The sequence below is a fragment of the Pinus tabuliformis genome, chromosome 1_1, assembly GCF_031772625.1.
Source record: "Pinus tabuliformis cultivar Carrire ecotype Pingquan chromosome 1_1, CPIR1, whole genome shotgun sequence".
Classification (NCBI taxonomy): Eukaryota; Viridiplantae; Streptophyta; class Pinopsida; order Pinales; family Pinaceae; genus Pinus; species Pinus tabuliformis.
The window spans coordinates 396,328,232-396,341,267 of record NC_142297.1 but is presented as its reverse complement, the minus strand read 5'-3'; the positions used below and the strand labels follow the sequence as shown (position 1 = coordinate 396,341,267).

The following is a 13,036-nucleotide window of genomic DNA, read 5'->3' as shown; positions in this document are numbered from 1 at the left end:
CTCCTGGTGTGGTTCCTTTTCTTGGGTCCCCTGTTCTTCTGGTTCCTTTTGGTTTTTCTGCTTATTTTCCTTTGTTTCCGTTTTTTCCCCTCCTCCTTCCTGATCTGTCCCTTCTTGGTAATCCATCTTTCTGGTCTCCTCCTCCCCTTCTTCTATTTGTAATGCTTCATACCTATTCGTCTTTTGACTTGTATTTGGCTGATCTTTCCTACCTTTCTGTTGGGTTTCTTTGGTAGGTCGCTTCTTGTGTTTTACTTCTTGAAACCCCTCCTCATCTTCATTTGTTTTCCTCTATTGTTTAGTCTTTCTTTCTTCTTCCTCTGCATTTAGAGGGCATTCCTTGAATAGGTGCCCATATTCATGGCATTTTCTGCATCTAAATGGTATGTGTTCATAGTCCAGAGCCTGCTGCCAGATCTCCTCATGATACTCGAGTTCGACAGTACCTGGTATAGGGTTTGCTATGTTCATGTATACACATATTCTTGCATACGAGGTGTATCTCCCTCTTTTTGTTGATTCTGCTATCTTTACGAAACTTCCTATGGTGTTTCCTATTCCTTCAAGAATCTCTGGGTCCCAAAAATCCATAGGTAGTCCAAACAGTCTGACCCATACCGGTGCTGCTAGGAATTTTTCCTGGTCTGGGTTATAGCATTCCTCCCAATACCTCATAAATAACCCTGCATTATTATGGAAATATGGACCGTTTTCAAACACTTTCTCTTTATCTTGCAGGTTTGAGAAGATTACCGTGAAAAAGCCGCGTGCTCCCAGCTTCAGTTCGATGTGGCCTCGTGGCTGCCATTTCTGCTGAATCCATCTTGTCAGTTCTTTTTCTGAGGGCCAGACTCCGATGAACTTGCAAATCAGTGCATGATCTTTCATGTAGCTTCTATACCTCTCCAATTTGTTCATTGGAATGACAAACCTCGGTTTCTTCGTTGCACAGGGCAAACATCTTCCTTTGCTTCTTGCTTGCCAACGTGCACCCAGAACAGGTCCTAGTGGCCTTTGAGCAGCTTTCTCTTTGTTGTTACTAGTTCCTTCTCCCGCTGTCGCATCCCTATAGGAGGGGATCTCACCCCTCCCAGTCTCCTCTGCCATTTCTATAACGTCTGTCCACTTCTGATTGTCTGTTCGCTGGTTTTTTCGAGGTGTTCCGCGCTGCCTACCTCATGGCCGCATGGTCATTAGGGTTGCAGAGCTCCAAGAATCCCTCATCGTTGTAAACCATTTTAAAAAAATGCTCCAGTTCTGTTACTTTAAAAGAATTTTTAAAGTTGATATAAAATCATGATATGACATATGGATATAGAAATATTTTATTTATAAGGAAAAGTGAAAGTGAAATATTTTTACCATATACCCTTTGTATTGGGTTGTAACATTGACAACCAATAAAACAAGTGCAGTGAAAGTAAAACCATATTTTATAATACTTTTAAGTAAAACAAATTAAATATATATATTTATTTTTTATACTTTTAAATAAAACAAATTAAATATATATATTTATTTTTTTTTTAATTATAATCCATCTTATTATTTAAATAATTTTAAATATACTTGTGTCAACTCACACTAATACAATAACACATCCCTTCTATTAAGCTAGAGAATGAAACTTTCAACTCAATTAACAAAAAAAATACATCCCTTCTATTAATCTAGAGAATGAAACTTTCAACTCAATGAACAAAAAAAATACATAAATATTTTGACCCGCCGAGTTCACTTTTGAAAAAAAAATCCCAAAAACCAGAACCTTTGACCTTTGACTCAATGGGTATTGCTAAACATAGTAACGTCATATCGAATATCAAGTCTTGTAAAGACTTCATCAAAATCATTTGTTTTGTAAACTCAATGGTTCAATTTAAACTTGAGTCATATTAACGTATCTCCACCTTAACTTCATCCTTTAAAGGGTTAAAAACAACATGCCCCCTTATACAATTAACATTTTCACATTTTCTTTTGTAGTATTTTTGTGGTATCGTGGGAGAGAATTCTTGTTTAAGAGAAATATTCTAGATAAATTTTGATTTTCAATATAATTTTTTATATATTTTAAAATATATTTAATGTGCATATTTTTATTTTTATTTGAATTTTTTAAAAAGATTAAATATATTAAAAATTAAAAATGGTTATAGTAGATGTTTATAATTTTCATTTGGGTTTATAATAAATTGATATTTTAAGAATTATTTTAAAGATTTATTTTGAAATGAAAGTTATAATTTTATAAGTCTTTAGGGGTTTGGTCTCGTGGCCAGCAAAGAGTCTGCTAAGTCGTTCGTGTTGTTGTGCAGGTCACGGGTTCAAGTCTCGTCTTATCTCGAGGGGTCGTTCTTATGGGCTAAGCGGTTCCTCCTAGCGATTATAGTGGCAGTCATCGGGATTCGACACTGTGTGTAACGCCCTGTGGCTCCGCGGTGGCACGTGCGCGCCCACCAACTCGACGAGTTGAACGAAACAAAGGAAAGGCGACCACACAGGCGAGACATGTTATGTGGGCGAAGTTCGATTGCATGTTTATACGCGGGTAGGCTAAACGAGTCACCCGCGGAGAACCATGCGAAGTTGTGAAACAGGCGAGTGATGGTGGGGTGGTCCCGTGTGATGGGCTGGTTGACCAACATATGGAACAAGTTTTACAAACCGAAGGCGAGTCGGCCGAGCTAGGTGAACGAATCGGCCGGGTGGCACGACTCGCCCACCCGCCATACAAATACATGGTGCGATTGGGGAGGTTTGGTATTCGATCACATTCGATCAATCATCCAACGCTCATCGAGCAGCTCGTGGAGGTGCGAAGTAAGTCGCAGTGAAGGCGCTGATAACCGCAGGTTATGCGCCCGCTCATCAAGCAAGCGGACACGGGATATCGCACGAGTTTTGGTGAACGGGTATACAGGTGGAGGGCTGCACGAAGGTGCCCGCCCGTCGATTGGAGGTGCAAGTGGAGGGCTGCACGAAGGCGTCTGCCCGCCGATTGGTGAACTCAGGTGGAGGGTGCACGAAAGCGCCTGCCCGACGGTGAACTCGGGTGGAGGGCTGCACGAAGGCGCCCGCCCTACAGTGTGACAAACTTGGGTGAAGGAGTTCAGGTGGAGGGCCGCACGAAGGCGCGCCCGCTCGACTCGTGCAAGGAGTTTGGATGAAGTGTGGATTGTGTGGGGAGCGACCACCGTGCAAGGCGTGTACGAGGTGGGCGCCCATTGGCAAATGACACGGGTAAAACGCCGGTGGAGCATTTGCTCCCGATCACTTGTAATTTTCACAAAATCATAATAAAACATTATTATTGCATATGATGGGGTCCTCTCTACTGTGTTGATGTTTATGGTTATATGTTTATATTGTTAATGAATTCCGCACATTAATATTGTTAATGAAATATGATGAATGTTAGGCGTAGTTCGCAAAGTAACTTAACAATGAAACATGTTAGCTACTTAGGCGGTGCCGCACCCTTGCCAATTAACGAAAAAAGAATAGAGGGCGTGACACCGTGTAACGCAAGTATGATACCACCACCATTACCGATTCCGCTAAAAAAAAGAAAGTTATAATTTTATAAAAATTGAAAAAAATAATTTTATATTTTAGATATTTGTAAAAATCTAAATTAAAAAATAAATAAATAATTATGTATAGTATAAATGATCCGGATTTAAACAGGAACGCAATAGATTACAGAGATAACCATAAATACAGAGATGCAATAACCATAAACACATAGGTGCAGCGGAAATAATGCTTCATTTCATTAATGGAGAATACTGAAATATGCTTACAACCAGAAATGGAAATAAACCAGCTAGGGCGATGGTAGCTTATCTCTGAGAAGAGATGTGCGGCTACATGCCTCTGAACTGTTCCGAACTGTGTTACAATGAGGCTCGAAGGCCTATTTATTGTTGAGAAACAATGGAAAACCCTTCACATCCCGAAACCTAACCCTAGAAGATGAAACGCCAAATTGTGGGCCCCGTTTGGGTAAATTGGTACATCAATTTCCCGGGGTCGTAACTTTGGCATACGATCTCCGTTTGACGCGTACGATAGCTCGTTAGAAAGATCTATCCGAGAACTACCACTTTGGGAAGGGCAAAAAAACGTCGTTTAGGGCCTCAAAACGGCTCCGGAAGTTCAGGACCCGAAAAACTGCTAAAAATAGTAAGTTGTGCTACAATTAAGGAAACTGAAAAGACTGAAAGAGACAGTTGTGGGGGTCCAAATGGGTTGGTGGGTGGCCACCAACATCCACCTGGATCAATAAATTTTGAAACATATAAATGATGTATATGAAAAATCAAAATCTGTTTGAAGTAGCTTCTTTAAAATAATTACTAGATAGTTGCCTTTATTAAAGATATTATTGTACAAAGAAATTATGAAAAATGCATGAGAAAGACTATATAGTTGCCTTTATTAAAGATATTATTGTACAAAGAAATTATGAAAAATGCATGAGAAAATCCTTTATAGGAAATACGTAGAAGTTGGAAAATCCAAATTTATACTTCTAACCAATTAATTTTAGTAAAACTTGTCAAAGTCGTTAGAATAACAAAATCTTTGATGGTATAGATTGATAGAGTGCAATTGGAGAGTAGTTTGGAGATTCTAAGACATGAATTTTGTAGAGTATGTTATGAAATTCAACTATATATGCTTTGACTCCATTTCATTGCACATTTCACTATGGAGCTTATTTCATTGCACATACATTTCACTATGGAGTTGGTTTGTAATGTTAAGAATTCACTTTTATTTTTTATATATATTTGGATTATAAATATTTTGATTCAAACTTTTTTAATGAAAAAAAAGTCTTTGTTTCATACATATAATTAAATATTCCATTGAAAATAAAAATAACGGGTTCCTATATAACAAACCAAATAAAAGTAAGGGATTCCCATATAACAAACCAAATAAAAGTAATGGATTCCCATATAACAAACCAACTTCCATTCCATCTGATTTAAATATCTTCAAACTAAGAGAAATGGGTATTTGGTCCAGCCAAATTCCATTCCATCCGATTTAAATATCTTGAAACTAAGAGAAATGGGTATTTGATCCTTTCATTAAAAATAGCGGGTTCGTATGTATTATTATTAGAATTATTTTTATTAATTTTAAATTTTAAATTAATTTTATGCGAAATATAAAAATCTAAAATAATTTTCTTGTAAAATGTATTTTAAATGTTTTTAAAATTGATTTTTTTGGTAATAAGAAAGGAAACCCATATCTTTGGCTTAAAATTAAGTAAGAATTATTTTTAATGAATAAAATTGTACATTTTGATAATTAACATTATATTTCAATAATCTACCATTCCAAATAATATTAAAAACAACCATTTTTAACATGATTAAATAGCTAAAAAGTAACTAATTAATTAAAAGATTTAATTAGTTCAATTTAATAAATATATATATTAAATTGAATCAATTTAAATAATTGTTTAATTATTTATATTATTAAAAATTTACTTTTAAATAATTTATAAATACAGACTTTTTACCTTAATGCTTTCTTATCTTTAAACAAAAAAAAAATTATAAAATTCTTAAACATTCAGAGAGATCCAATTTATTTATATTTATATAAATAAATAACTTACTATTCTGATAAATATGAGAATGGTGATGACTTTAACTAGTGATTTACCAACTTTTTAATCCATCAGCCAAAAGAAACACAAACTTTAGTTCAAACTAACTATTTAAATGCAAAACTTGGCCGAGAAAACAACCAAAAGATCACTATATCTATATCATTATGTCAAGAAAAGACTGTAGTGCTTAAATTATCCTTTTCATAGAACCAGGCCTTCTTTCAATTGTTGGTGAAGTTGCTCCAATGCTCCCTCACCCCAATGCAATTTGGGGCACTCACTGATGTTAAGCTCCTGTAATGCTCTACAATATTCCACACCTTCAAGCTCTTCTAACACTTCGCAATCAGAAACCTCTACTGTGCGAAGCTTTGTCAACTGTGCATTAAACCCCCATATCCTCTTTAACTTCCGACATGAAAAAACAACCAATTTCTCCAAAGACAACAGTGTTTCAAAACCTAACAACTCTTCCAGCCCGTGGCATACAGAAATCTTTAGTTTTTGAAGTTTTGCAAGACCACACAACCCTTCTACTTGCCTCAAATTATCACAGCCTGTCAATTCCACTTTTATCAGTGCATTAGGTAATGCTCCAACCTCCACCAGAGCATCACACCAGAGGACTTTGAGATGCCCCAAGTTGGGGCAAACACTTTTATCAAAAGATAATTCCGATATCTCTGGTAATTCCCACAATTGCAAGTAGTGGAGCAGAGGCATGCACTCATCAATGGAAGAATCAACCCTGCTTTCTTTTTCTCCATCTCTCTTAAATGGCAGTTCGCTTAGTGCACATTGATTTATTCTCAACACAATCAACTGACTCAACAGTCCAACAGAGGACGGCAAACATTTTAATTCCCAGCACTCTGAGAGCAATAATTCCTTCAAGTTACTTAAATAACCCAGCGAAGGCGGCAGCGCACACAACGAAAGGCTTCCTAAATGTAGAGCCTCCAAATCTCTTAGATTTCCAATTGCACTTGGCAATTCTTTTAAACCTGTACCCGTCATATATAATTGTTCAAGGGACCTCTGATGTGCCACTTGCAGGGGTAACACTTCAATTTTCCCACAATAGTGGAGATTTATGTACTCCAACGTGATTATATTTCCAAGCGATTCGCTTGAGATGGTTAAATTGCTGCATCTGTGCAAATCCAGAAACTTGAGCTTAATTAAATTCCCGAAGGAATTTGGAAGTCGCTCCAAATCCATACACCTTGACATTTCGATGTGTTGAAGACTGGTTAAATTCCCGAAGGAATTTGGAATAATCTTCAAATTGAAGCAGTATGAGATATTGATGTGTTGGAGATTGGTCAAGTTACCAAAGGAATCTGGCAGCCTCTCCAGATCGTGGAACCGATACAGTTCGATGTGTTGGAGGTTGCTTAAATTACCAAAGCACTCCGGTAGTGACTTTATTCCATGAAACTCCCTTAGAACCAAGGCCTTCAACGATCGCAGCTGACAAAATTCTTCTGGCAATTCTTTAAGATTCTCATTTCCACGGTAATCGAGAAAAATCTGTTCAAGGTGCTTAAGCCTTCCTATGGACTTCGGAAAGTTGCAGAGGGGAGCATCAATCTCCAACTCTCGCAACTGGAAAGGTGTCTGCAAAATGTTCATGTGCGTCAATTATAAGATATAAATATCTGTATAGGGTTAGAAATATGAGAAAGAGTAATTACAAAAAATACAACAAAAAAAAATACATTGTTTATTGATCACAATAATTATATATATATATATATACAGACATAAATTTCTGACTTCCCAGATTTAAAAATCATAACTACAATTTATATATAAAAGACAACTTCAACTTAGAAACTCTCAATAATAACCCACTGAAACACTACTTTAACTTCCATTTCAATTGGATCACAAAATCTCATAAATCGTTCGTTTTGAACCACAGAATTCGTTCATTTGCAGTATTGATGGTGAATAAATTCAGATAATAGTTCTAATTTACCTGCGATTCCCCTTCCCACAATGTTTCCAAAACTCTCCCTCGCATTTGTAAAACCCTTAAATTTTGCAATGGAATCCAGGAAGGCAGGGAAGTGCAGGGGCAGTCGTCCCACCGAAGCCATATGATCTCTGGTGACCGCGCCCTCATCATAATGTTTTCCAAGAGACCATAATCAGTGTTACGTAATTGCAACATACGACGCTGCAAACCCAAGTATTCATCATCAACTCTATCAGGTAGAACCATCTTAACCATATTGATTCCCCGAAGTCTCCGCAGTTCGGTTATTTCCTGTTCGGATTTGAACAGAGATGAAGAATTACAAAAATGTACACAGATTTCTATTTAATATATTAAAAAGTTTTGAATGATTGGGCACTTACAGAGGATTGCTGCAACTGCGTCTGCCAGATATGCATTCCCAAATCTCGAAGATGATCATGCATATATATATAATTTGTGAAAACTTCTACCAGACATCTATTCTGTAGATTTTGAAGCCCCAGCCTACCCTTCCAGCCCGATCCATCCCAGATTCTGATGGCCGTATCCCTGTTTCTTCCTACCACGAAACAGGCAATGTCTAGAAATATCTGCTTTTCCTCTGTATCAAGGGCGTCATAACTAATTTTCAGTGTTTTCTGTATCTCATTGGGAAGTATGCTTTGAAGTTTATCCAATTGGTCTTCCCAGTATGTTTTGTTAGTTTTCCCATGAAGAAGTGCCCCAAACACTTTCAGAGACAAGGGCAATCCATCGCATACTATTAAAAACTTAAGAACTAAAGATTCAAATCCTGGGACTGGATAGTCCTGGTTGAAGGCATGGGAGCAGAAAAGCTCCAAGGACCGGACTATATCAAGGCCAGTTAACTTGTAAATTGATGATTCTTGGACTCCTGAGCTCATGAGAACATCTTTATTTCGAGATGTAATCAAAATTAAACTATCTGACGGGACAACAGTAAGATCTGGCAAAAGTGCATCCACTTGATTCACATGATCAACGTCGTCTAAAATTATTAAGGCTTGACAAAATGAGAGACACTCCTTCAGCCTCTCTATGCCTTCATCCACACTGTCTATTGACTGATCTGATCCAGTTAAACTCTTAAGAAGTTTACTTTGCAATTTCTCTAACATCAGAGAGCTCTGTGCATTTTCTCTAACATCAGAGAGAAAGCATGATTTGTTGTATTGTGAACTTTTCCTATTGAAAAGTTCTTTGGCTAGGGTTGTCTTCCCTATTCCACCCAGCCCAACAATACCATAGACTGGAGGTTTTCCAGGTTGCTGTTCCTGCATTAAAATTCCATTTTCAAAATCTTCCATCTTTTCACCCAAACCCGTAGGATATTTGGCTACATGAAGGGGTCTTTTTTTCACTTTTTCCAACACCTGTTCAACTACCCGATCTAGCAACTCCCCTTCGTCGCTGTTGATATACAGGAAAAATAAATAGAACTAGTAAGAAACAAACTTCTATGTACATTTATACAACATAAAGTAATACAATACCCAGAGAAGAGGTTGGCTTCTAAGATCTTACCCGTTACATGCCTCCTGGAGATCGAAGCCGCTTATGTCTGCAACACTAGAAAGTGCACTTCTCCATTTTTCAATTGTGGCGGGATCATATCGCGACTTTTTTTTACGAGTTTCAGGGTCATATGTCTTCTTCTTTTCCAGTTTCTGTATGTCTTGAGCGTACTTTCCATCTTTGCCCCTTGTCCACCGAAGTTCTGCAGGTTTTACATGGTAGAACACGGGAATAATGGTTGCCCCGGATTCCAACATGAGGAGCAGTTCATCGAGACACCACCTCGACTCTGCATATCCAGGGGAAAATATCGCCACATGGACGGAGGCATTTCTAATAGCACCCACTATTTGATCTGTTAAACTGTTCCCCTGTTGCAGCTCCTGCTGATCCAGAAAGACCCTCAGTCCATGTGAAATAAGCCGACGGTAGAGATAACTGGCGAAGGTTTTCTTGACATCAGGACCGCGGTGATTTAGAAAGACATGGTAATAGTAGTTGTTGTTGGGATTAGCAGAGGTGGAGGATGATGCAGACATTGCCAAAAGAAGATTGAAATATATATAGATGGAGCTGAACGAAGGATTACAGATGCTATGCACGCAAATTGCTAATAAGAAGTCTATTTAAGAGATCGAAGAAAATTTGTGAGTGAACTACTCTGAAAACTTGAGCGGATTTGCAGAGATAAATATATAGACATTCAACAAAACCCTCGTTTATGTTCGCTGACACGCCCTCGTTCTCGTTCTGCCTCCTCTGTCTATAATTCCCGCCGCCCTTCTTCTTTTCTTTACTGAAAGTATAGGGGCCGTAAACCGCGTCTGAGGTATCTCTGTGCATCGGGCCCATGGGGTCAATACACAATCATGATGCCCTGCTTTACCGTTCACAACTCGGAATAATCGACTTTTTTCCGACAAAATCCTGCTGAAAAGCAAAATGGATCGATGTGCCCGTCTACGATGGAATTATTTGCCCGTCATGGGTGATTTGCCCGTCAAATACAGGGAAGAAAATTTCAAAACAGTGGAGTTTTTTTGGTTTGAAATTGTGAATATTGATGAGAGGTGCGAAAACTCTCAAATTTAATCATTATCTCTATTTTGAAATTCTAACTTACGACTTTTTTAACTCTCTTATTTTAATTTTTAATTACATTTTTTTCTCTTCGTTTTTCGTTTTTTCTTTTAGTTAAAAATGTAGAAAAACATAAATCGGAATTACAACCATTCTTCTTCTGCAGTAAATGGAATTTTTAATTTACAATTAATGTGTTACGGAAGGGATGGCAATTACGATGTCACCGAGGTTTTGTTGCAACCGCTGAACTTATGTGAATTGCAGAATTGAGCATCCGATTGGTATAAAGTGAATGAGTAACTTTACTCCATGGTTATTGAATGTCTGGAATTTGTAATCCATTAACTTTACTTTATGCCCATTAAATGTTTGGAATCAAGATGAAATACACGTTTTAACCAATCAATGAAAAAACCCATTGATTTGATATAAAATTATAAAAAAAATATAAATATAAAATTATTGATATTTTAAAATTAAAATAATAAATAGGCTAAAATGTTAGAAAGAAAAAAAACACAAATTATTTTAGAATAAAAATGTATCGAGTTAAAAAGCCAAACATTTTACACTCACGTCGGTGATGTTATTTTCGAAAAACACAGCAGTTTGGAAATTTCTTATGTAAATTATAATTATAATTAATTTGTTTTGTGTTCCACGTATATTGTCTGTGAATGGTCACACTTCTTGAACACCCCACCTGGCTTTGCTTTTTCTCGGAAAATTCTTCTATAAATTATAATTAATATTAATTTGTTTTGTGTTCCATGTATATTTTCTGTGAATGGTCACACTTCTGAAACACCCCCACATGCTTTGCCTTTTTCCTTTCAATTTCTCGATCTGCGAAGACGATGAAACACCTGCTGTTGATTGGACAACACTGGAGGGACGTGTTGCTTTAGTTATTATGCACCAGTTGTAAAGTGCACTATATGCTTGGGTAAATTTGATTCGAACAGACCTAGATACTTTTCTGAAGTGTGGACAATTTTTTTCCAATTTAATTTTAATATTTATTGATCCTTTTTAGAAATTTATAACACACATATTAAGGGTTTTGAGATTGGTAGATAGGTTGCACATCTAAATTGTATTTTCTACAATTTTAGATTTATTTTCTCCCATATATATTAATTAGTAAAATTATAATTTTATATATATATATATATAATTAGTGTTAATTTTTTATTTTTATATGTTAATTGGGTTTATTGGTATATATCAATGATTTGTATTAAAATTTTTGTGATATTTTCGTTTTGTGTAGATGGAAGGATTAGTTTACTAAAGTTGATTACGGTAAATATGTTTAGTGTAGGAATTTACAGGTAAGTTCCTCAGACAGAACACCAAAGGACACCACTCACAAACAGATCACAGATCAATACACCAGTACTTTTGACGTGGTTAAAACCCTTAAAGAGCAAAACAGTCCATGGCTTGAGGACGTGGTTAAAACCCTCAAAGAGGGAAACAGTCCACGGCCTGAGCCAACACTGCTACTTCAGGCAATTTATTAATAAAATAATGAAAATTTACATAAGCTTCTCTCATGAAAGGTTAAACTAAAAATGACCCTCCATGCTCTTTAAATAGAGATCATGGACCAATCGGGTGTTAAGCCACGTATCAAGTGTGGGTAATACCTAGGAGAGAATGAACCGTCGGATCACTACATATCGTGACCGTCGGATTGTAAGTTACAAATGTACATAGTAAAGAAACACACTTTACCTAACTCTATACTAAACCAAGTTATACTTAACTATTTCCTATGTGTCGGAATATCCTAACATCCCCCCTTAAGAATAAGTATAACTTGGTCTAGTATAGTGTAACTAGGTTGCGATGGTCAACATATAGTTGACAATGGATGATATATATATATATATATATATATATATATATAGATATATATATATATATATATATATTTGTTATTTTCTATTTTTTATATGTTAATTGGGTTTATTATTTAGATCAATTATTTGTGTTAATATTTTTGTGATATTTTCATTTTTTGTAGATGGGTAGGATTAGTCTACGAAAGTTGATTATGGCTAAATATGCTTGTAGCTTACCATGGTCAACATATAGTTGATAGTGGATGACCTTGATTTTTCACCATTATTTATAATTGACTATGATATATTAAGATTAACTATGGGTAAAACTGATTTGACCAATATAATCATAGTTGACCATAAATTTTCATAATTGGTTATTAATGATGGTAAACCATTATTAATTATAATTAACCATAATAATTATAATTAAATATAATTCGTTATAATTAACTAAAATTAACCATAATTAACTATAATTAATTTGATGATGATGATGATGATGGTTAATGTCCATTAAGACCAAACTTTGGTCTATCGGACCTAAAGAAACTAATTATTTAGTTTGATTTAAGATTTTATTCCTATGCTCAAAAAACTTGGAGAGAAGCCTCCCGGGCTCACTATAATTTTGACATTGTAAAAGGCCAGGAAGGTCAGTATTGCAACAAATATTATGAAACTGATATCTAATGTGGTTGTACGCGGGGCACTCTAAGAGGAAGTGATTTTCATCCTCGATGTTCATATTCTCACAAAGATGGTAGATCCTTTCCATCCATGGTGTTTTAGGAACTGTCCAATGACCTGTTTCACTATGGAGCTCATGAGAGTTTGTTCTAATCTTGGCTATATTAATTTTCTTCTTTGAGCTAGTTAAAACAGAGAGATACTTTTGATCTTCTAGGGTGGGGTTGATGACCTCCTTATAATATCTTA

At 36.1% G+C, this 13,036-nt stretch overlaps 2 protein-coding genes across 2 annotated transcripts; both read right to left on the bottom strand.

The window, feature by feature from the left end:
- Positions 1 to 291: 291 nt before the first annotated feature.
- On the bottom strand, positions 292 to 1,107 carry LOC149213299 (uncharacterized). Its single transcript, XM_089388966.1, has one exon. It carries the CDS (start codon positions 1,105 to 1,107, stop codon positions 292 to 294), a length of 816 nt encoding a protein of 271 aa, XP_089245092.1.
- A 4,679-nt stretch (positions 1,108 to 5,786) lies between these two features.
- On the bottom strand, positions 5,787 to 9,903 carry LOC149213298 (disease resistance protein Roq1-like). The gene is made up of 4 exons (XM_089390742.1): positions 9,174 to 9,903; positions 8,009 to 9,059; positions 7,626 to 7,916; positions 5,787 to 7,261 (listed from the first exon to the last, which is right to left on the bottom strand). Exons 1-4 carry the CDS (start codon positions 9,701 to 9,703, stop codon positions 5,843 to 5,845), a joined length of 3,291 nt encoding a protein of 1,096 aa, XP_089246868.1. The 5' UTR covers positions 9,704 to 9,903; the 3' UTR covers positions 5,787 to 5,842.
- Positions 9,904 to 13,036: the final 3,133 nt, after the last annotated feature.

Bases quoted from the DNA above. Each gene is read 5' to 3' on its own strand.
- LOC149213299 (XM_089388966.1), bottom strand. From the start codon at position 1,107: ATGGCAGAGGAGACTGGGAGGGGTGAGATCCCCTCCTATAGGGATGCG.
- LOC149213298 (XM_089390742.1), bottom strand. From the start codon at position 9,703: ATGTCTGCATCATCCTCCACCTCTGCTAATCCCAACAACAACTACTAT. The intron at 9,060-9,173 runs GTAAGATCTTAG...GTATATCAACAG, and splicing joins CTCCAGGAGGCATGTAACGG to CGACGAAGGGGAGTTGCTAG. The intron at 7,262-7,625 runs GTAAATTAGAAC...AACATTTTGCAG, and splicing joins TGTGGGAAGGGGAATCGCAG to ACACCTTTCCAGTTGCGAGA.